General features: G+C 37.2%; 1 protein-coding gene across 1 annotated transcript in view; it reads right to left on the bottom strand.

Moving 5' to 3' along the window:
• The window catches only part of LOC140523242 (heat shock cognate 71 kDa protein-like), a 62,542-nt gene that overhangs the window by 23,564 nt on the left and 13,728 nt on the right, over nt 1–25,250 (bottom strand). Inside the window, exon 2 of the mRNA XM_072638205.1 lies at nt 1,455–1,563. Coding sequence (XP_072494306.1) covers nt 1,455–1,563 — 109 coding nt within the window. The remainder of the gene's footprint in view (nt 1–1,454; nt 1,564–25,250) is intronic.

The raw sequence follows: 25,250 nt of genomic DNA, 5'->3' as shown, positions 1-25,250 counted from the left end.
TTTTTAGTTTTAGTCCTGTTCCTTTGACTTCTGGAATATCATATTCCATATCTTTCAATCCCTTAATGTAGAAGCTGCTAGATCTTGTGTTATCCTGGTTGTATTTCCACAATACTCAAATTGTTTCTTTCTAGCTGCTTGCAATATTTTCTCCTTGACTTGGTAACTCTGGAATTTGGCTACAACATTCCTAGGAGTTTCTTTTTGTGGATCTCTTTCAGGGAATGATCTGTGGATTCTTTCAATATTAATTTTGCCCTCTGGTTCTAAAATATCAGGGCAGTTTTCTTTGATAATTTCATGAAAGATGATATCTAGGCTCTTTTTTTGGCTTTTCATGGCTTTCAAGTAGTCCCATAATTGTTAAATTGTTTTTCTAATGAGATATTTCATGTTATCTTCCATTTTTTCATTCTTTTGATTTTGTTTTGTGATTTCTTGGTTTCTCAGAAAGTCATTAGCCTCCATCTGCTCCATTCTAATTTTGAAAGAACTATTTTCTTCAGGGAGCTTTTGAACCTCCTTTTCCATTCGACTAATTATGCTTTTTAAAGTATTCTTCTCCCAATTGGCTTTTTAACTTCTTTTGCCAATTGAGTTAGCCAATTTTTAAAGGTTTTTTTTTTTTCAGCATTTTTTTGGGTCTCCTTTAGCAAGTTGTTGACTCGCTTTTCATGATTTTCTTGCATCTCTTTCATTTCTCTTCCCAATTTTTCCTCCACCTCTCTTATTTGATTTTCAAAATCCTTTTTGAGCTCTTCCATAGCCTGAGACCATTGAATATTTATTTTAGATGTTTGGGATACAGAAGCCTTGACTTTTATGTCTTTCCCTGATGGTAAGCATTGTTCTTCCTCATCTGAAAGGATGGGAGAAGATATTTATTCACCCAGAAAGTAATCTTCTATAATCTTATTTTTTTCCCTCTTTTTTGGGCATTTTCCCCACCAGTTACTTGACTTTTGGGTCCTTTGTCAAGAGTAGGATATATTCTGGGGATTTGTAGTATCTCAATCCCTCCAAGGTGGCACAATCAAGCATGTACACTGGTCTAGGAGCAACAAGAAACTTTTGTGCCCAGAATCTGTGGGTATTAGTTTCCTCTCCAAGACCACCTGGCCTCCAGTTCCACCAAGCCAGAACTGGTGGCTGAGATTCACATAAGCTGTTCAATTACCCCAGGGGCTTTAGGCCATTCAGTGTGAGATAAAGATTAGTTGTTCAAATCCTCCAGGAGCATCAGGTGGGGGCAGGATTGCCACACAGGGCTGAGGTAAGGATCAATTGCTCAATGCCCCCAGGGGTTTTACAATGGAACAATGAATATGGACTGCTGTGGGCTCTGCTGCCCCCACCTGAGGCAGGAGCTGTGGGAAGACCCTACTCCCTTCTCAGCCAGCTGTAAAAACTCTCTCACTGACCTTTGGTGCCTGTGGGTTGAGAGATCTGCAAACCGTAGCTACTGTAGCTAGGGATTCGACCTGAGGCCTGCTCAGGTCCTCCTCCTGGTGCAGGTGTGTGGCCAAGGCTGGGCTGAGCTTTGCCCTGTGTCTGAGTATAATACTTCAGGGGAAAAAATGAAATTTCAATGAAATAGGAAGCATTCTTGTTGAAAAGACCAGAGCTGAATAGAAAATTTGATTTTCAAATATTTATGTACAAGCATATATGTGTGTATGTATGTGTATGTTATATATGTGTAGGTATACGTATATGTATGATATATATATATACACACACATACATATACACACAGAGGACACAGCATAAGCTGAATATGAAGGGACAATACCTACAAAATAAAATTAATTGTTGAGAGGGACATACTGACAGAAAGAGAAAGGGAGAAGTAGAATTTGGTTAAGCATCTCACACAAAAGATTCAAGAAAGAGCTTTTACAATGGAGAGGAAGAGGGGGAAGGTGAGAGGGAGTAAATGAGGCTTATTCTCATTGGATTTGGTTTACAGAAGGAAAAACACACATTTAATTGGGTATGGAAATCTATCTTACCCTACAGGAAAGCAGAGGGAAGGAGATAGGAGAGGGAGAATAATAGAAAGATTGGCAGAAGGGGGAATTGGAAGCAAACACTATTGGATGGGCAAGTGTCAAGGGAGAGAATGGAATAAATGGAGGGCAAGACAGGAGAGAGGGAAATGTGGTTAGTCTTTTACAACATGACTGTTATGGAAGTGTTTTGCATGGCTACACATGTATGACCTATATCAAATTGCTTACTTTCTCAGTGAGGGTGGGTGAGGGGGCAGGAAGGGAGAGAATGTGGAACTCAAAGCCTTAAAAATGAATATTAAAAATTGTTTTTACATGCAACTGGGAAATAAATTGTATAGGCAATGGAGTATAGAAATCTATCTTGCCCTACAAGAAAACAGATGGGAAGGGGATGTGAGAAGAGGGGGGTGGCAGAAGGGAGAGCAGATTGGGGAAAGGGGTGGTTGTGAGGCATGCTGTCCTGGGGTGGGGGAGTGGGAGAGATGGGGAGAAAATTTGGAATTCAAAACCTTGTGGAAGTGAATGTTGAAAACTGAAAATAAATAAATTATTAAAAATGTAATTGGGAAATATTTTTCTAATATGCCAATTATTTAAAACTTAAAATTTTTAATAATAATAATAAATAGTAATAATAGTAAAAAAAATTGAGTTTCAAATTCTTTTCCTTCCCCCAGTTCTCCATCACCAGTTGAGAAGGCAAGAAATATCACAGCATAAATGAAGGCATGCATAACCTTTCCACATTGGCCACATTGTGAAAAAAAAAAGCAATAAAGATCAGCAAAGTGAAAAAAAATTGTTTTAATTTGCACTGAATCCTTCAATTCTTTCTCTCTCTGGAGGTGGAGAACCTTGTATCATGAGGCCTTTGGAAATGTGGTGTTCATTTTATTGATCAGAATTACTAAGTCTTTCAAAGTTGTTTATCATAACAATGTTGTTGTTACTATGTATAGTATTCTCCTAATCCTGTTCACCTTACTTTGCATCAGTTTGTATGTCATCCCAGGTTTTTATGAAAACATCCCCTTCATCATTTCTTATAGAATAAAAGTATTCCATCACAATCACATATAACTTGTTCAGCCATTCCCCAGTTGATAGGCATGCCCTCAGGTTTCAATTCTTTGTCACTGCAAGAAGAGTTACAACGAATATTTTTGTATATATTCCATTTTTCCTTTTTCTTGGTTTTTTTGTACAGAGCTAATAGCAGTATAGCTGTGTCAAAAACATAGCTTTATAGCCTTTGGAGTATAGTTCCAATTATTCTCTAAAATTGTTGGAGCAGTTCACAACTCTACCAACAGTGCATTAGTGTACCTATTTTTTCACACCCTCTCCAGCATTTGTCATTTTCCTTTTCTATCATCTTAGTCAATCTACTGGATGTGAGGTGTTATAGTTACAAAAATATTTAACAAGATAAATAACTATACAATTTTGTTGTTGTCCAGTTGTTTCCAACTTTTCATGACCCATTTGTGGTTTTCTTGACAAAGATACCAGCATAATTTGCCATTTCCTTCTCCAGCTCATTTTATAGATGAAGAAACTGAGGCAAATAGGGTTAAGTGACTTGCCTAGGATCAAACAGAAATATCTGACATCACGTTTGAGTTCAGGAAGATGAGCCATTCTGATTTCAGACCCAGTGCTCTATCCATTGTGCCACCTAGTTCCCCCTGAAAATACAATAGAATATAACGTTAATATGTGCTTTTCTAAGTTAATGTACAGCCAGTAGGGATTGTTCTTTATGCAAAGTTTGGTGGTCTCAATTCTATCTGAGTTTGACACCACTGATTTAAATAATTTTTATTCTCAGTGACTTTTATGAAACTGTCCAAAATTGTAAATGGCTAAGAATATTTTTTTTTTATATTTGTGAAAGGGAATTTCTATACCCAGAACCCTTTATATCAACCAAATCAGAGATCCAGAACAAAAATAAATGAATGATGAACAAATAAATGCATAAACTAATTAAGGAATGAAGAAAATTGATACATAAATTTATGAATGTGTGCAAGGGCAAACAAATAATTAAATAAATGGGCAATTCAGATAGATAAATGAATGAATTAATAAATGAATGATATGAAGAAGTATAGTGTAGCAGAAATTGCATTGGTCTTTCAATCAGAAGATCTGTGTCCCAGTCCTGCATCTTCTACTTAGTAGCTGGGCTAGCTTGCGTAAGTGTCTTCTTGACACTCTTTTAATTTCCTCACTTGCCAAATGGTGATGTAACTCTTGCCCTACTCTCTGTACCCTGTGAATATATGGAGAAAAATAAACTGAATGAAAATAATCTGCAAAGTTTCAGTTGCCCTGTTACTTTGTGTTCCTCTGACCCTTTTGCTTTAATGCTAGCACATCTGGCCATGTTTCTGATGTATGACTTGCATCAGGGGTAAGTGAGAGGGCCTGCTTTAGGGTAGAGTCCAGGATGATCCCCCATTTTGTGTTTTCTGTGTGTCTGCACTAGTCCACAGGCTGGATTGAGCAAAGGGACAACTTTACTTTTTTTTTTTATCTTTCCTTCATTTAGACAATGTCAAACACTCAATTAAAATGGCTGCTGCTCCAAAGAACATTGGACTCTGAGACAGGAAAGTTGGGATCTGGTTATGACCCATGGCATTGCTATAAATGCAATAATGAATGCAAGGTTGCTTGGTGCACAGCTGTGGAAATGGGGTTACTAGAATGAAAGGTAATCAGAGCTCCTATTTATATAATACTGTAATGTTTACCTTTTGCTTCCCCTTCCTCCAAAGAATCTTATGCTGTTGGTGCTTTCATTCTTTAGTTTACAGGAACTCTGGAGAGCAAGTGTCAAACATGCTTACCTGTCAAGAGAATAATAATAACTGTTGGCTCTTATGAAGAATTTTAAGTTTCATAAAACATTTTGACAAGCATTCCCTCATTTGATCCTGACAAACTTTTAAAATATGATGGTATACGTACTAGCGATCCCATTCTATTAATGAGGAAAGTGGGATACAGAGATCTAGCTGTGGTCAAATGACTTGTAAATGTGTATAGCAGGACTAGAAGCTAGGTATGTACTAGGAGCTAGAGTTAGAGAAGCCTAGCTCAAATCCAGGAGTGACTCGTAATACCTATGTATGTCTTTGGGAAATCAATTGACCCACTTTGGACCTCAATTTCTTCATCTGTGAAAGGAAGGAGTAGCATTAGATGATGTCTGAAGGTCCCTTCCAAAGCAAAAGCTATGATCCTATGAACTCCTGTGACCCTATGAGCTTCATCTTCTTTCTATTTCATTCCATTGCTTCTCAGGAAATCTGCATTTTGACACATAAATATTCTGATGAATTTATGATCCTATCCATGGAGATATGCCCTCTAGTAATGCAGATTGCAGCCCATCCTGTGCATTGCTTGTTCAAGTCTTCATGAAAATCCAACACAAGAACCCTCCACACGATGCTATGGGTCTTCCTCTAGGTTTCTCAACATTGCATGGATAACCATGGAATATACGGTCTTTCCTTAGATGATCACTCTCTCTTCACATACGACTGGTCTACTTTTTCAAATCATACATTTCTCTAATAGCATTTTTTACACCACTTCTTTTGCTTCATCTCTCATTTGTGATGTTTTATAGCCTCCTTCCTATGCCCATGTTAAACCTTGCCACTGGTCTTTGCATGATACTAAAATTCCATTCTGAGATTGTCATGTTTCATTATTTATAACCTTGAAACATCAACAAATGATAATAATCTAACCTTGTAAAATATTTTACCATCCTTCACCACAATAAGTGGTGTTGTCATTAAATCATAATCAATATATCTTTGTATTTTCGCTGAGTTATAAATAGTACTGTCAAGGGGTGAGAGATTAATCAGAGATATTCTTGACATCAGTTTCTAGGTGAGGTGTGAGGTGTGAGGTATGATGTAGGACTATGAGGTGGGAGGTGTGAGATGTGTATTTGCTTGATTGTATTATCTTGAAGAACATGGTCTCCTTTTTCTTTGGTGATGTTAATCGCTTCTATGCCTTCTCAAGCAAGCAGCTTTGGCAGGGTATTGACATCTTGAAATGAAAGAAGACCATGTAGATTGCTCAGAACATCTCTGTGATTACATTCCATGTCTATATTTCTCCAGTCTTAGATTAAATATGATTATAGAGGTGTCTTTCTGCAGAGTTCCCTGGAGAATCTAAAGACATTGATTCTTTCAGCCCTCAGTATCTTTGGGTCATGGTGGGCATGCCTATAGTAACACAGCATTAGTCAAAAGAAATATCCTGAAGTCATTGCCTGTGACATACATTCCCAGAGTAGCCATGCATGCCCTGCCCTCTTACTTCAAAGAACTTTTGAAAAATCACCTTCTGTTTCTGTGGAAGAAAAGGGAATGAGACAATTCTCTCCTCTGCTTGTGAAATAGGTGTAAGACATTTTGGGTTTAATTTTTGTGTCTCAAGCTCCCTGACCCTGAGTAAGTAATTTATATTTTGCTTTTTCGTTTCTTCACATGCTAAAATGGATATAATGGTATCTTCTGATTTCCTGTGGATCAAATATAACAGTGTGAAATGAGTAAATACAGCTTAGTAAGCCATATAGGTGTCTGCTGATCATAGCTCCCTTTACTAAGTTCAGAAAGCATTGAGTTAAAAATATATTCTTGCCATATATCAATGGTAACAATGCCTGCCATCTATGTTGAACCTTAAATTGGGGAGCCCAAATATTGTAGTCACCCCTTTCCTCTGAATAACTGTAATAACAATGGAATCTGTTCAAAAGGCTTCCAAATATTCTAATTCCATAACGCTTCTCATGTTCATCATCTCCTCTCTTTTCACATGAACACTACCCTGGATCAAGTCTCACCTTGACTATTATAATAGCCTCCTAATTGGCCTCCTTGACTCCAAACTCTGCTCTATGGTTCATCATCTTCACTGTAGTCAAATCACATCAAGTCAAGTCCACAGGCATTTATTAAGTGCCAACCAGTGCCAAGTACAATGTTAAACATTGAGAATACAAAGAAAAGTAAACAAGGCCCTTCCCTCAAGGGGTTCACCATCTAACAAGGAGAGAGCAGACATACAACTCTGTACAAACAAGATATATTCAGAGAAAAAGAAGAAGGCAATTTCAAAGGGAAAAGATTAGCATTAAAGGGGATTAGAAAAAGACTCCCTACAGAGAGTGGAATTTTAGCTGAACTTAAAAGAAACTAGAGAAGCTAGAAGTGGAGATAGGGAAGGAGAAAATTCTAGGTATGAGTGAAAAACCCATGGAGTTTAGAAATGGAAAGTCTTGTGTGAGGAATGTCAGGAAGGTTGATGTCACTGTGTCATAGAGTACATGGAGGTAAGTAGGATATAAGGAGCCTGGAAAGGTAGGAAGGAGCCAGGAATTTACAAGGTTATCAAAGGAATTGAATGCTAGACAGGGGTGATGGGGAGTCAGTATAGATCATTGAGTAGGGAGTAGCCTAGTCAGAGTTGTACTTTAAGATGATTAATTTTCTAGCTGAGGAGAAGATGGATGGGAGAGATTTGAGGCAGGAAGACTCTCTAGTAGATGATCACAATAGCCCAAGCATGGGGTAATGGTCTGCACCAGGGTGATGGTAGCACTAAAAGAATGAAAAGAGTGTATATAGGAGATGTTGCTAAATGGATCTCCCCAAGACATAGATTTGACCATACTGCTCTATTGTTCAAGAGTCTTTAGTGGCTTCCCATTGTACCTAATATAAAATACAAAGGCCACAGCTTGATATTTAATGTTCTTCTTTATTTGACATGAGCCAAACTTCCCAGCCATGGTACGTTGCTATCTTTTAGATGCTTGAGACCCCAGCCAAACTGGACTAGTTGCTCTTCCCTGGTCTTAGAATTCTATCCCTTGCCTCTGTTTAGAGAGATGATTCCCCAAGACTGGATAAATTTCCTCTTCACTTCCACATCTGAGAATCCTTAGCTTTCTTAAAGGCTTAGCCCAAGAACCACATCCTATATAATCTTTCCTGATTTACCTGATTGTTTTGTTCTCTCCCTCCTCAAATTATCTTTTGTTGTGTTGTACATTTATATATCGTATGCCACAGTTGAATATAAACTCCTTAAGAAAAGGTATTGATTTTTATTTTTGTCTCTATTTCCAGGACCAGTCCCAGTGCTTTGCATCTGATATTTAATACATTTGTTGAGTTAATTCAAGGATATGTAAGAGGTTCTCCTATTTCTCCACTACATACTACCACCACCATATGCCCATAATATTTCAATGCATCACAGTTGTGACCAACTTCATACTTTTCCTAGCCATGGTACTGATTGGGTTTGAGGTTACTCACTATGTCACTATCCCAGGGCCATGAAACTGACATCAACAGCCATACCCCTTCCCCAAAGCTTTAGTTGAGTTTTAAGGGGACAGTTGATTTAAAAAAAATCTTACAAGCATAGTGACCTATCCAGATGTGGATTTTAATGGTTATCATTATTACAATATTATTTTTATAGTTTTTCAAGAAGAGATAATAAAAGTTTTACTGTAGATTTCATTGGGAAAAATAGGATTTACTTTATGGAAACTTGGCTATTACCAAGTAGTCCACAAATGTATTACCTCCTCTCTACCCTAATAGTTACAAAGTAGGACCACTGGCTCTTGTGATCATAGGATTTATATCTAGAACAGATCTTAGAGATCATAGAAATAATAATAAGACCAACAGCTGGCATTTACAGAGTGCTTTAAACTTTGTAAAACTCATTACACATCGTTTTGTTTTATTTTCATAACAGCCTTGGGAAGTAGATGTTCTTCTAATCCCCATTTTATAGAAGAGGAAGCTAAGGCAGGTGGAGGTTAAGTGACTTTCCCAGGGTCACACAACTAGCAAATGTCTGAAGTCAGATTTGAATCTTCCTGATTTCAGCACACTCATCGTTGTACGATCTAGCTATCTCAAGTAGTGGCATTAGGAAGAGTATTTTAAATTTACACAGAAATTTCAAATCATCAAATCCAACTTTTTGATTTTCCAGATAAAAACACCAAAGGGAAGTAAAATAATCTCACATTGACCCCTCCAAAACTCAAGGTTAAATTCGATTGTGAACTCCTGCCATTGCTTCAAGATATAGCTGTTACTTTCCTTTTGATGAAAGGTATGGCCCAGCGCCGTGTGCATTTAAAATTTGAACAGTGTCTTCTTTAATCTGGAGTTATTGGCCCAAAGCACGATTTTTCCATTTATTTATTTATTCCATTTATATAACACTCAAACTCCCAGAAAAATTTTCATTGGGAACTGTCCCTAGAGGAGCAATTGATCATTGTGTTAGGGTTGAACTCATGTAATTGGGACAATTTCAAATATGAAGCTATTTTAAAAGAAGGAAATTGCTTCCCAGCATCTTTTCTGTGGCCCACCTTGTTTTCTCTTTCCAAACCATAGTCAGAAATGCAAATATGTCAAAGCTGAGAAGAATAAAGACCCCCATCTCCTCCTGCAGTGGGACATACATGCTTAAGGGGTAAAAAGTAGCCCTGGGTTCATACGGTGGAGAGGAGAGAACACTGACTTGGGCTACAAATCTAGCATCTTTACCTTCAAAAGTAATTTCTATTCTCTGGATCTCAGTCTTCTCATAAGTTAAATGAAGCTGAAACAGTCATTTTCTAAGGTTCCTAAGCTCTAAATCCTATCATGTGGTAAAAATTCTACCTCTGAAGTTAGTATGGTCATTAGAGTGATTTTTTTCATATATGCTAAGTTCAAGAAAACATGAAATCACAAATTCTTCCAAAGAAGGAATATTATCAGCTGGGGTAATGTAGCTAAAAGACCAAAATGATTCAAATCTTAATGTCATCCAGGTCTTGATAGTCTTTAACATCATTTCCAGTTTGAAATCTACGATCTTCAAGTCCTGTGGTTGCCAGAAAGCACAGAGTCTAGTCCTTAGGAAACTGAGCCAGCGACGCCTGTGATACTGGTGTTTGGATCCTGGCTACTTGTCTCAAACTTGGTGAGGCAAGCCAATGGAGGGGAAATGTCATAGTTCTACAGATACGAGTCATTAACAGGACCCTATGAATCAGAGGAATCCTCTATTATAGGGGTCTGAACTTCTCCAACCTTGTCTACAAATTCATCATCTGTCTACTTGGGGTTCTTCTTTCTGGAGTTGATATAGTTTTATTCATCCTATATTTGCATTCTAGGGAGTGCTAGGGCTCCTCAAGAGAAACCCAACTAATATCTCTTTATTTTCATGAAGCAGAACAAAACCAAGGAATGAGTTTGAGCTGGTTGGGAAACAAGAGGTGATAGTCACTGGCCTGAACTTAAGCAAGCTTGGTTCTTATTGGAGTCTGACTCTGCTGTTTTCTACTGTCAAGGAGTAACACCAAGGGAAGAAGGCAGTTAAATTCCCTCATGTGAATTAACCACAGGCAATGACTCAAATCTTAAAACAAAACCCTAAATATAAATTTCTTTTTTTTTTTTTGTTTTGTTACATGAACTGCAGTCAATATGACCACACTCATTCTTGATTTGTTTATTGGGAGAGTAAATTAAGCCAGGGGTATATCACTATTTGACAGCCCAAACAACAGAGAGACGAACACTGGAACCAGAGAGGGGCACAGTGCTTCCTGGACATTTCGAAATGTAGCTACATAAATACATAGATCATCCTTTCGGAGTTTGGTCTTGACATCCCCCTTTTCAGCACATGCCAAGGCCTAGACTAATGTCTTCCAGACTTGTTTATCTTTGCTGGTTCAAACTGATTCCTAAGCCCTTGAATTCACTTTGGGAGAGTCATGTGATACTATCCCAGAGCTGCAGAGACTCTGGGCTCCAGGCTGCTCCTGCTTTCCTCCCTCCCTTTCCGTTTCCAAAGAAGATGAATCCAGAATTGGAGGAAAACATTACTAAGCAAGAAGAGTAGAAGGGAAAGGTGAAGAAATTCTCATCAGACCATTTTATTGTTAGGAGCTCTGGGGAGAAGTTCAGTGTTGGATGAGGTTGAAACTAATCCTAAAAATGCCTACTTGAATTATTTATAGAACTCAATTCAACAAATATTTATCAAGCACATACTATTTGTAAAGCACTTCTAAGGCCCACAGATTTACTTTCCCTTTTGGCGGGGGGTGGGGGGGGGTGGGGTGGGGGGACAAGGATCTACAGACCTATGAATTCTGAACAGCTTTGAGAAAACTCCTTCTACCAACAGTTATGATGCAAAAGTTTTTCAACATAGCGGCTTAGAGAGTTGTCTGGGGATACTGGGATGCTAATGACTTCCCCAGCATCACATAGCCAACATATGTTAGAGTTAGGACTTGAACTCAGGCCCTACAGAGGCCAAGGTCAGTTCTGTATCCTCTGTGTCCCACAGCCAGGGATATAAATGAGGAAACTGGTTCTCTTCTGCCAGGAGCTCACATTCTATGGGGGAATCAACATACACTTAGAGAAATAGAGATGAAGTAAATCTATCATTGGGTCTCATAAGGCAGACAGACAGACTGTAGCTGCTGGAGCTAGTGACCTTCCCCAGTCCCTGCCTCTGCCTGCCCTGGAGGTTAGCCCTGAGTTCGTTGCTCCAGGGTTGCCTGACTAGGAAGACTAGGGCCCTAGTGTTTCAATTCCATTACCACTTCAAGTTCTAAGGAAAAAAAAATTGATTTTGGACTTTGCAAAAGGTCATTCCCAGTAAGAATGGGGAGGGGGAGAACATTAGTAGAAGGTGCCCAGAATTCAAGCATGACTCAGGTATGGACAAGAAATTTAATTCCCACACAGGAAGGGGAAGGCTAAACAGAGAATTCTAGAATGAGGACAATTAATTGAGGGACTAGGACATAAACCTCATTATGTCATTGGCAATTGGGCTCCTCATTAGTTACTTTACATTTCACCTCCCCTGAGGGCAGCCTTGATCCCTGCCCTGTGGGATATTTACTTCCCCGCAGACTCTCTTCCAGTGGGTGGCTTTCTCCCTCTTGAACAGCCTGCTGCTGTACCCGCTTAGGTACTCTGGAAGTGGGGACCGCATTTCAGGATCTTGTTAGACTAAAGGGAAGGCAAGAAGACTCTGGCTACCAGGACAGATTTGCTATGTGCCCACCAGCCAGGCTACACCTCAGCTCCCCTCCCCAGCTTGGAGAGGGAACCACATTCTTGAATTTAGCAGAACAGAAAGTGGTTTCAGGCTTAGAGAATATGCCTTTATCATATATATATATAGATATACAAGTACGTATACAAGTGTATGTATAAGTTTATGTAATGTGTGTGTATATATATGTTCAGCTCAGCAGTTAACGAAAAATGCACGTATAGCAGACAGCAAGCCGTAGGAAATTAACAGAATTGCCCTGCAGAGCCTCTCCACTACTCATCCTCTTGGGGATGCTACCTAAGTACACAATAATTTCCTGGGGGTGGGGGGAAGCCATTAGCAACGTGTGTGTGCTTGTGTGTATGAGTGCTGGGTCAGGACAGGTTTCATGCAGGACAGAGCAGCTAACCTTGACCTTGAAGGGAACTGGAGTTTTTAAGAGGTAGAAGTGAGAAGAGCAGCCTATGCCGAGGAGTCAGGATGCTGGGAAGCAGCCACAGGACTTCATGGTACATTTAAACTAAGCTTAAATGGGCTTCATTAGCAGTGTAGTGTACAAGGGACAACTAGTAGGGCAATGTGGGAGATGGAGAAGAGGTTTCTTGCACACTGTACAGAAAGGCCAGGAGAGTCTGCAGAAGGGCAAGAAGAGCGTGCTGAGAGGAAGAAAGGACACTGAAGAAGGGGACTACCAGAATAAAATGTTGTCTACGTTGTCAGATAAGTTTTCTGTAGCAGACAGTTTTATTTATTATTTAATTCACTTGTTTGCTTTGGTCATAAGGTGGTGTTTGATACAGGATTTTGTGGGGAATGACTGATTAAAGACAAGAAGCACCCATAAAACCGTACTTAAAAATCAGAAAAGGAATGCAAAATGGAGTTAGCTAATGTCTCAAAAGTAGCAAATCCTGGGAATTGCATTAAAGATCTGGCGGGGTTTTTCTTCCCATTATAATATGCTGCTTTCAGGATCATACTTTCCAAAAGAAGATAATTTCTTCTGTCCAAAGGAAAAAAAAATCTAGGAGTAACTATTCCTTCTCATTTCATCTCACCCGTTATTGACCACATATCCAAAGATTTCCTAAGTGTTTCTAACAATTAGTATTATCCAACCATGGGCCTGCGGAATTAGTGAATTGGAAGTCCTCCAGAAAAGCCTGAATGACCACTGGTCAGAGAAGTTGTAGAGTGATCTTGTTCAGGGATGTGCTGGGTTGGATGGCCTCTGGGGTCCCTCCCAACTCTGAGATCCTTTGACCAAATAAAATTGGTCTGGGAGTATCTGGAGAAGGCAGCAGGAAATGGCACATTACAAAGTTCATTCATGACTTGTTTGCGTTCTCTAAGAACAACTACCGGCAGTAAATCATTGCAGAGCAGAACCACATGAGTATGTATGGGGGCTCTCAGCAGAACGGCACACTGCCTTCCAGTGGATTTTGCTATATATTGGGGGCTGTTTATGTAATGTATCAGTTTCCTTCCTTACCTACCAACTCTCCTCTCCAAAGACTGTCCAAAAGTTGCTCTGTGGTCTTGCTTTGAAAATTATTTTTTTTCTGAACAATATGTTGTAATAGATGAATGACTCATCCTCACCCCCAGCTGGTGACTTCCCAGTCATAGAATTCAAGATGCTCTTTTAAAAATTATTTATTTATTTTTAGTGTTTTTTTTTTTTTAATTTTGATTTCCAAATTCTCTCCTACCTTCCCACCTCTTCCTCATTTGAATTCCTTAAATTTTTCTTTTCTTTGTTATAGCTAGAATTTCCAGTAAAATACTGAGTAATAATGATCATAATGGTTATCCTTGTTTCAACCCTTTCCTTAGTGGGAAGATTTCCACGTTATCTCCATTATCAATAATGCTTGCTACTGGTTTTAGACAGATTTTACTGAACATTTTAAAGAAAGCTCCATTTGTTTTTTTTTTAATTTTTTTTAATAGGAATATAGGCTGCATTGTGTTAAAAGTTTTTTCCACATCTATTGAGATAATTACATGATTTTTTTTTGTTTACATATTAATACGGCCAACTTTGCTCATAGTTTTCCTCATATTGAACAAGCCCTGCATTCCTAATATAAATGCCATAATGTATGCTATTTGTAATATGTTTCTTTAATCTCCTTGGAAATATTTTATTTAAAATTTTTGCATCAATATTTAATAGATAAATTGTCCTGTAATTTTCTTTTTCTGTTTTTGCCATTCTGGTTTAAGAGTCAGCACTATATTTGCCTCAGAAAATGAATTTAGTAGGACTCCTTTGCCAATTTTTCCAAATAGTTTATATATTGGAATTAATTTTTCTTTAAGTGTTTAGTAGAATTCATTTGTGAATCCATGTGGCCATGAGGATTTTTTTCTTAGGGAGATCTTTGATGGCTTGTTCAATTTCTTTTTCTTTTCCAATTTCTTTTTCTAAAGTGGGTATTAAGTATTTTATTTCTTCTGTTAATCTTGGCAAATTTTTGTAAATACTCATCTATTTCACTTAGATTATCAGATTTATTGGCATACAATTGGGCAAAATTGCTCTTAAAATTGCTTCAATTTCCTCTTCATTGGTAGTGAATTCACGTTTTTCATCTTTGATACTGGCAATTTGATTTTCTTCTGTCTTTTTAAAAATCAAATTAACCAATGGTTTGTCTATTTTACTGTTTTTTCCCCATAAAACCATCTCTTAGTTTAGTTCAATGGTTTTCTTACTTTCAATTTTATTACTCTCGACCTTGATTTTCAGGATTTACAATTTGATGTTTAATTGGGAATCTTTCATTTGTTATATTTCAATTTTTTTAGCTCTGTGATCGATTCCTTGATCTGCTCTTTATTTTTTTCTTAGTGATGTAAGCATTTGGAGATAGATTTTCCCCTAAGTACAAATTCTGATAAGTTGTTTTACTGTTGTCTTTCTCTTCAATGAAATTATTGATTATTTCAATGATTTGTTCTTTGACCTATTCATTCTTTTGGATTAAATTATTTACTTTCCAATTAATTTTTATCTGTGCTTCCATGTCTCTATTGAATGTAATTTTATTGCATTATGGTCTGAAAATGATGCATTTAACAGTTCTGCTTTTCTCCATTTGGTTGTGAGGTTTTTGTATCCTAACACATGGTTATTTTTTTTGAAGGCGTCATAGAAAAAGATATACTCCTTTTATTCCCATTGAAATTTTTTCCTGAGGTTTCTCAGAACTAACTTTTCTAAAATTCTATTCATCTCCTTAGTTTCTTCCTTATTTATATTATGGTTAGATTTATTTAATTCTGAGAGGGGAAAGTTAAAGCCTCTTCCTTGCCCCTGAGTATAATTTTATTATCTATTTCTTCTTGTAATTCATTTAACTTTTCATTTAAGAATTCAATAATATGCCATTTGGTGCATATATGTTTAGTATTGTTATTACTTCACTGTCTATCATTCCTTTTAGCAAATGTAATTTCCCTGATTGTCTCTTTTAATTTGGTCTATTTTTGCTTTTGGTTTGCTTGAGATCGTGGTTGCTACCCTTGCCTTTTGTTTTTTAACCTCAGCTGAGTCATAACAGATTTTGCTACAGTCTCTTATTTTTACTCTGTGTGCATCTTTTTGTTTCAAGTGTGTTTCTTGTAAACAACATATTGTCAGATTCTCTTTTCTTATCCACTCTTCCATCTACTTCCATTTTTTGGATGAGTTCATAACACTAAAATTCATCTTTATGGTTACTGTCTATTTGCCTTCATCCTATTTTCCCCTGCTTTTCCTTTCTGTTTCTTGGTCTCTCCTTCTCCCTTCTGTCCTTTCTCAAAAGTCTGTTTTACTTCTGACCACTGTTTCATTTACTCTGCTTTCTCTTCTATCAGCCACCCTACTTGTCTTCTTTTATCCCTTTCCCATCCTACTTTCCTGTTGAGTAAGAGAGATTTCTATACCTAACCTTATGTGTACAGCATTCTTTCTTTGAATCAATTCCAATAAGAGTGAGGTTTAAGCATTATCCACCCCCTATTTTCCCTTCCACTATATAAATTCCTCCTTCTGCATTTTTTACATGAGATAATTTCTCCAATTCTTCCTCTCTCTTCCCTTTACTCCTAGTGCATGCCTCTTTTTCACCCAATAAATTTTGTGGTTTTCCCATTAAAGTCAATTCACACCTGTGCCCTCCATACTCCTTTCTACCTTAATAATGATAAAGTTCTTATCTTCCTATATAATAGTATACACAGTTTAGTCTTTTTGAATCCCTTATAATTTCTCTTTCATGTTAAACTTTTTATTTCTCTTGAGTCTCGTATTTGAAAGTTATTTTTTTTTATTCAGCTCTAGTCTTTTAATCAGGAAAGCTTGAAAATCCCCTATTTCATTAAATATCTATTTCCCCTTGAAAGATTATACTTGGTTTTGATGGGTAGGTGATTCTTCCTTGTAATCCTAGCTCCTTAACCTTCCAGGATATCATATTCCAAATCTTCTGCTTCTTTAATGTGGAAGCTGCTAAGTTTTATATTATGTTGACTGTGGCTCCATGATACTTGAGCTGTTTCTTTCTGACTGCTTGTAATATTTTCTGCTTGATCTGGGAGCTCTGGAATTTGATTATAGTATTTCTGGGAGTTTTCATATTGGAATCTTTTTGAAGAGGTGACCAATGGATTCTTGTAATTTCTATTTTACCCTCTGGCTCTAGAATACCATGGCAATTTTCCTTGACAAACTTTTGAAATATCATGTTTAAGGTCTTTTTTTTGGTGGTAGCATCCAGGTAGTCCAATAATTCTTAAATTATCCCTTCTTGATCTAGTTTCCACGTCACTTGTTTTTCTGAGATATTTAAAATTTTCTTCTATTTTTTCATTCTTTTGACTTTGTTTTATTTTTTTCTTGATATTTCATGGAGTCATTAGCTTCTACTTACTCTGCTTCTAGAATGTTAGGGACACTGCCCAAATTTCTGTTTTTTCATGCTGTTGTTTTCAGAGCTAGTCCTAAGAATCTGTAATTTTTGGTGCTCCCAAGGGGGTTTGATCCAAGAAGAGGTGAGGTTACTGCTCTCTTGGCCTGTCCTCTGGTCTTCACCCAGGAAGGGACCTTGCTTCCCTGTAGCCACAAGTGCTATCATTCCTCTTGGCCTTGAAACTGTGACTGGGTCCCCTGATCTTTTGTGGTCACAAGCACCAGTGCTCCTTTCTGCCTTAGATTTAAGACCAGGGCCCCTACTCTTTTCTGAGCATCATAAGAATTCTTCTACACTCGGGAACTGTGACCAGGACCCTTGCTCTGCTTTGGCCACAAATGCTAGTGCTTATTTTTGCCCTGAAATTGTGATCTGGAACTGGCTATGGGAAATGAAACAGAGTTTTGCACTCAGTGCCAGCAAAGGGTTTCGGGTAATCTCTTTCTGACCAGTTGTCCTATCCCATCACAGTCTTTCAGCTGAGACTTTCCAAAGTTGCTGCTGACACCTGTTGCAGTTGCCTTCAAGGCTAGCTGCTGGTGCTGCCACTGTGTGCGCTACAACAACCCTGGTGTCACAGACCTCTTCTGTTGACCTTCTAAGTTGTCTTAGGCTAGAAAAATGCGTCACTGTAACATTTTGTTGGCTATGTCACTCCAAAATTCAGTTTCAGGTGTTATTTTTAAAGGTGTCTAGAGGTTGTTGTAGGGAGAGTTCAGCTGAGTTGCTACTTGTACTCTGCCATTTTTTCCTGAAGATATTCTTGTAAAGTGGGGAAAGGTTCTGATTCACGTGGTTAGGAAAACACCTTCACTGGTGCAGCATTTATAAGGTTACAGGCATTAGATGTGGCCTTTTCTCCCCATGAATCTAAACTGTAGAGAATCATGTTGAAAATTATAAGATATTAGATCTAAAAGGAAACTCAGAACATTGACTATTAGGAGACAGGATGAAAGAGTTGGGATATACCTTATTATATAGAAATATTAGAGCATAGAATTGCAGCTTTGAAGGAGACCTTAAAACACAGAATACTGATATCTAGAATGTTAGAGCTGGGAGGGACCTTAGAACACCTGAATGCTAGAGAAAAGAATATCAGAGCTGGGAGGGGCTTTGGAATATAGAATGTTAGAGATGGAAAGGTTTGTAGAGCTCATTGAGTCCAATCTGCTTATTTTACAAACAGGGAAACTGAGGTCTGTAGAAGTTAAGTGACTTGTCCAAGGCTACACATGTAGTAAGTGGAAGAACCCGAATTCCAATCCATTTTGTCTGACTTTGTGTCCAGCAGTCATTTCACATTGCTTTGTTTTCTCTCCTGCTGACCCCTCATTATCCATGCAATTTATATCCTTCATTGCCGCAGATAATTGAGAATTGGCCATATGTCAAAACGAGGTGGAAATTTTTATTTGAGATATTAGGTTGACCTTAAAGTGATTATCATAGATTTAATGTAGCACTGTCCACTCCACCCCCAAATAACTAATTTACTCTTGGAGACTAGCTTCTGTTCTCTGAGAATTTGGCTCTATCAGTATCATTTTTTTTGCTAGGCAATAATTCCTATACTAATTTCTGTAATTAGGCTGCTTTGATAAAAGTTTCAGACTGGCAATGTCCAAAAGAAAAAAAATTTCAATATGATCATGGCAATGTGGAAAAGGAAAAGGAATGAGACCTTGGATGGAAAGCAAAAATAATAATGTAAGTCATTGACATGCTACCTGACCTTGAGCAAGTTATCAAATATATCTAAACCTTTCTATATTCTTTTGTAAAATGAGGAGATTGAACCAGATGATTCTTCATGTCTGATCCCAGCTCTAGAAATTCATTTTATGGGTTTGGAAATTCTAGATTCTGACATTCCTCCAATTTCAAACACTCTGTGTTCTTGCATTTTATATCCTAAGTTCCTTTCCAACTGTAATAGTATTCTGAAGTCTTTTCCACCTTTCACATTCTTTATTCTAACAGCCTATATTCCAAGATACCTTTCAACCCTGATATTTTACTGTTTTAATACTCCAAGTTCTAAGGTTCCTTCAGATCTAGCATTTGATATTGGAAAGTCCATCCTATTGTTGATAGTCTGTGCTTTAATCCTGTGTTCTAAATTCTTTCTCCACCGAACTCCAATATGCAAGCTTCCATATTATAAGGTCACCTTTACTAATGGTATTCTATTATCTAAGGTTTCTCAATTCTAATTTAAGTTCTGAGGTCTCTTCCAACTTTGATGTTCTATATTATAACATTTTATCTTCTAATGTGCCTCTCATCTCTGGCTTTTGATGTCCTAACACTGAATGTTAGGACCCTTCCAAGTCCTACAGTCTATGTTCTTTGTTTTAACCTTCCAATTTCTAAGGTTCCTTCTCTCTAATATTTGATGTTCTGAAGTCTCTCCTGTTGCTGACGTTCTATGTTCTTTTTCTATTCCAGGATCTCTCTTCACACCACTGCTCCCCCAACTCTAATATCTTATGATCCGTATAATAGCATTTTGTAAAGTTTCAAGTTTGCTCCCACTCTACCATTTAATGCTCCAAGATTGCTCCTTACTTTGTTATTCTGGGCTCTAACATTCTGTAAGTCGAAGCATGTTTTCTAGATAGTCTTGCTTCCTGGATAGGCAGGTTCCCATCATAACTGAGGTTTTTGTGCAAGCCTATGGATCATCCAGATAGAGTGGTTTGTTTAATGCAGAAGGAAGCTATGAATTATTGGAGAGAATTTTAGAGTTCATATATTTGGAAATATGGTAGAGCTGCCTAACTGTAGAGCCACACATAAATATATCCTTTAGTTCTTCCCAAGGAATTTGACTAGATAGATATATACTCACATGCATGTATATATGTCCTTAAAGTATATATTTTGTATGCGTGTAATTTGTGTATGTATATTTTGTTTTTAATAAAAGATATATATAATATGCATATTATATATATACGTACACATAAATGATTAAGAACATAAAATTCCTTAAAAAACACCCCACAATAAGTGGCAAAGTAGTTGAGGGCAGCTAGGTGATTCCATGGATAGAGTGCTGGGTCTAAAGTCAGGAAGCCAGTTCTCCTGAATTGAAGTCTAGCCTCAGATACTTGCTAGCAATATAATCTTTGGCAATGTGTTTTATCTCTGTCTGCCTTAGCAGCCTCACCTGTAAAAAGAGGATAATAGCATCTAACTCCCAGGATTATTGTGAAGATCAAATGAGATAATAGTTATAAATCTCTTTACAAACTTTACAGACATGTAAATGGTATTTATATTATGAGAAAGTAACTGGTAGGCACAGGATATTATGAGCATTAACATGGAAAAAGATGTAAATGATTGAATTTTAATAGATAGAAAGAGACTTGTTTCTAATATAGGATTTATCCCAGAATAGGCTGACCACTATCTTATTAAGTCAAAGATCAGAATTAGTTTAAAAAGAAGAATAATAAGGGAAATGTGGCACACAATCGAAATAACTAAATTGTGAACTATTTAAATGAGTAACCAGCAATGGAAAAATGGGAAATAGACATAAGAAAGGATATCAACATTGATTATAATTATTTGATATAAATTTATTAGCTACAATCTGTTGTCATAATGAAAGGACCAAAAAAGTCCAGAAATCACCTTAGTAAGTGGACATTTGATTTATTTATCAAACAGACAAACACAACATTGGTTTATAATTTAAACTCATTTGTAATCTCTTATGAAGGATAACGCATGGTTATGAGTAGTACCATTTCTGCCAGGGAAAAGCAGTGGAGGATAAAACCAGTTTAAAGAAAGCTTAGTTAACACATACAACTAAACAAAACCACCCCAAGGTCCAAAAGGAAATGAAAACAATGAATAGAAAAAAAAGATCTGTAAATATTACTATAACAAAGTGCTTACATCATCAAAGACAATGGAACCTTAACACTTTGATTCTAACATCCCAATCCCAGATGTTTTTATAAGAGAAATAAAAATGGTACCAAGAGAACAGAGTCAGAAAGAACTAGCCAGATTAGACCACATTTATATAGAAGAGATTTATGCTAGAGGAGACAGAATTCTGAGAGTGCTTAGGGAACAATGTGCAAGGTTTCTGAAGGAGGAGAAGATACCAAAGATGTGGAGGGAAAAAACAACTCAGTTTATTAATACCAAAACAACAACAACAAAAGGTGTCTGAGCAAACATTAAAAAAATTACTGATCTTATTCTAGGTATGCAAAAATCTTATGTGATTCATCTATACATGGATGGCAGTTGTAGTGAAGGTATGAGTAGAGAACCCAAAGACTTTCACAAGAGATATTCATCACTGGACCACATAAGCACCTACTATGTTTTATTGTTTTTTGATTATGGGAAAGCCTTTGCTTAAGTAGAATAAAACCACTGGCTTGTGGTTTATGATAAGCTGATTATCAACCACATAACAAAATCATTCAAAATTCCTTGAAAAATATAATAGTAATGTTTTCCATGACACTTCGATCATAAACACCAGGCTAGGTATGAAATAGGAAGATGTGTGCTCAATAAAAGTGCTACCCACTTTGATGGAGGAGACGCAGCTCAGATGTTGAGATGCAGAGATTTTCCATGAATGGTGAGATTCTGCAGATGTTCCTCTTTTTTGGTTAACATTGTGCTAATTTCATAAAGCAATGGAATTTTCAGAGCCACCTGGAAGAAATCTATAATCACTCATAAGAGTATCACCTGACCATCCACACAGAAAACTGCTTGACTATGTGTATCTATTATCAATGTTTTTCCTTTTCTTTTTCAATGTGGGTGGGTGGGAGGGAGAGGATGGTTAGGGACAGAGAAGCAAGTAAAGAAGGAAGGAAAAGGAAAAAAGGAAGGAAGAAAGGGAAAAAAGCAAAGAAAAAAGGAAGAGAGAAAAGAGGAAAAAAGGGAGGAAAGAAGGAATGACGGAAGGAAGAGGGTGAAGGAAGGAAGAAGAAGAAAGAAAAAAGAAAGAGTGAGAAGAAGGAAAGGATAAAAGGAGGAAGGAAGTGAGGGGAGAAAGTGAGTGAGAGAGGAAGGAAGAAAGAAAAAGATAACTGTAGGATTTTGAAAAAAATGCTTTAGGTGAAGCAATGAAAAAAATGCTCGACTTAGAATCAGTAAGACTTGAATTCAAGTCCTGACTAACACTAACTGGGTGACCCTAGAAAGACACAACCTCACTCAGCCTCAGTTTCCTTCTCTGTCAAAAGAAGATAACAAAGTATCTACTTTATTGGGTTATTGTGAGGATTAAATGAGATAATATATGTAAAGAACTTTGAAAACCTTAAATGCTGCAAAAAAGCGAGCTATTTTTATTATTCGACTCATGCTTCATAGGGTCAGTTTGAAGGTTAAATAATATGTAAAAGTTTTTGCAAATCTTAAAACACTATAAATGCTAGATATTATGTTATTATTAACAACATTGAGAATAGAAGACCAAAATGAATCACAGAAAAATTGAATGCTTTGAAAGCAACATCAGTGTCTGAAGTATTTAGAGAAAATGTGCTATATACTATCGTTTTGTATATTATCAAAAGATTTTGGCTTTACCATGTTTATGGAAATATTCATTTTATTTGGTATCTGTTATATTCAGAATAAAAACAATACAATTCTTTAAAAAATCAAAGCCCTGATGCATCAATGCCCAAATAGAGGGAGTCTACTTTTCAGTCGTGAAAGCTCCATTGTGATTGATGGACTCTTTCCGTGGTTACATCAGTACTCTCCCTACTCAAACCTTCAATGTGTGCTGATACTATAAAAATTTTCCCTGATAAATCTCCTCCTACAAAAATTAATTGTTCCATGCAAAATCCAGCCCCCAAAGCTTTTTACATTCCTCCCATATTAATGGGAAATGATATTCCCAAAGTTGACATCCATTGCAGTGGCTGGTGTTAAGATGCAAAGGAGGGAAACAAAAGCATTTCCTGCCTGAAAAACCTAATAATAGTACAATTTGTTCACCTGGCATCCAGTGCGCTGAGATTCTGGATGAGCTCATTGTTTTGGGCAATCAGCATTGTGCCACTCCTGGGGGAAGAAAGCCCACAGAGCCAGCCTCACACCCACACTTAGAATAATCCTGGGGCTGAAAATGACTTTTCCCCCCTAATGTGGGAATTACATTGTGAGTGAGCTAACAGAATTTATTGTAGTATTATTCAAGCAGGAAGATAAGTCCAGGCACATCTCTGAAGCTGCCCTTTCCCTCCCTGAGTTCTTGGGATATGGGGAGAAAGCTAGCTCAGCAAAGTGCTCAGAAATGGGTTATAGGAAAAAGGTGCTCAGGTCTAAGCATGTGTAGTTATCCCTGGAAAGCAAAGCATGTCTCCATCACCCTAATGAGAGGTAGTGTGGCTCAGTGCATAGAATGTTGAATTCAGAGTAAATGAGTGACCTGTATAAAATCTCACATCTGACAATTATTAGCATTGTGACAATGGGCAACTAAGCACAGTATAGTGGGAAGAGTCATGCATTTGGTGTCATAGAGGACCTGGGTTCAATTCCTACCTTTGTTCTTGAATGTCGTTATGACCTTTAACAAGTCACTCTCATTTTTGGGACCTTACTTTCCTCATTTGTAAAACGATATTAAATTAGATTAGATAAATTAAATTAGATAAAATCTAAATTCCCTTTCAGTTTCAATTTCTGAGATCCTATGAAGTCACTTCACCTCTTTGAGCCTCAGTTTCCTCATTTGTATAATGAAGATACAAATTTCTGTAGTGTATCTACTTCACAGTATTCTTGTGAGGCTCAAATTAAATAATGTATATATAAAAACTCATTGCAACAACTAAGCCTGTTGGGTACTATAATGGCCTCATAATGTCCACTTCCTTCCTCTATCTTAAGAGAACTTATTTGAGACTCCAAGTTATGAATTCAGTCACATTTGCTCTGAGCAAGTTAAGAAAATTCCTGATATTTAGGCAATGCCTAAATGCTTTCTGCCTAACTTCACATGTATACCAATCCTTAAATTTTTTTCCTGGTTTATCATCTTTGTTTCTTCAGGACTTGGCACATGACCTGATTGATGGACTCTTTCTATGGTTACATCAATACTATCCCAACTCAAGCCTTCAACGTGTGCTGATACTGTAAAAATTATTATTAAATACCTAATAAAAGTGCTCTGTCCCTTTCCCTCTTCTTCACGGTCTTTGTCTTTTTATTTTTCTGTCTCTTACTCTTGCTCTCTGTTTCTCAGTCTATGCCTTTCTCTGTTTCAGTCTATTTGTCTCTTTCTCATTAACCCATGTTCTCTTTGTAGATGAAGCAAAATTTGGTTTACTGGAAACATATGAGTAACTGAACAGAAGGTTATATTATAACATTTATGGATAGATAGGCTCTGGGAGCCAAAATTGGGAAAATGGTCTCAAGATACCTAGAGAAACTCCATCTCCGCTCTGTTTGCTCCCAATAGGTATGCTGGATAAGCCATATTTGCCCTAAATTCTCAAATCCAGATACTCTCAATTTCTCCTCCAGTTCTGAGGTTGCTTGTTCCCTTGATGGAAATTATTTAGGCTGTCATACCTACATATAGCTTTGAGAGATTCAAGGAAACACCTAGACCCTGGGCACACTTGGTTCTAGTGTTGAATTCAATCAAAAGTATTCTTACCTAGAAAAGCTACCATTGCTAAAATGGAGCGCCAATTTCAGTCCCACAAGTATAAAAATAAAATACTTGTTAAGGTTCAAATTATAAGTTTTTTAAAACCTAGAGACTTTTATTTTTCACTTTGTGCCCCCAACATTTATCAAGTCAGTGCCTGAGTAGGTACAGGTTGATTGCTTTATTATTGCCTGTCCGATTCCAAAGTATTCCTCCCAAAGTTTTTGTGTGGAGTCCATGACAGGAGCCAAAACTCTAAGCAAAAAAAAAAAAAGATAAAGAGAATGGATTTTAGATCAAGTAGGTATTGAGGAGTTCTCTTCCTACTGAAGGGTTGTTGCTGTGTGTCCTTCATTTTTGAAGGAGAGCAATGAGATCATGAGGGTGATGGCTTGAGTGTGAATTGGATTTAAGTGAGATAGAGTT

The sequence above is a fragment of the Notamacropus eugenii genome, chromosome 2, assembly GCF_028372415.1.
Source record: "Notamacropus eugenii isolate mMacEug1 chromosome 2, mMacEug1.pri_v2, whole genome shotgun sequence".
NCBI classification, from domain to species: domain Eukaryota; kingdom Metazoa; phylum Chordata; class Mammalia; order Diprotodontia; family Macropodidae; genus Notamacropus; species Notamacropus eugenii.
Note: the sequence above shows the minus strand (reverse complement) of the source record. Positions and strands in the feature narration are given on the sequence as shown.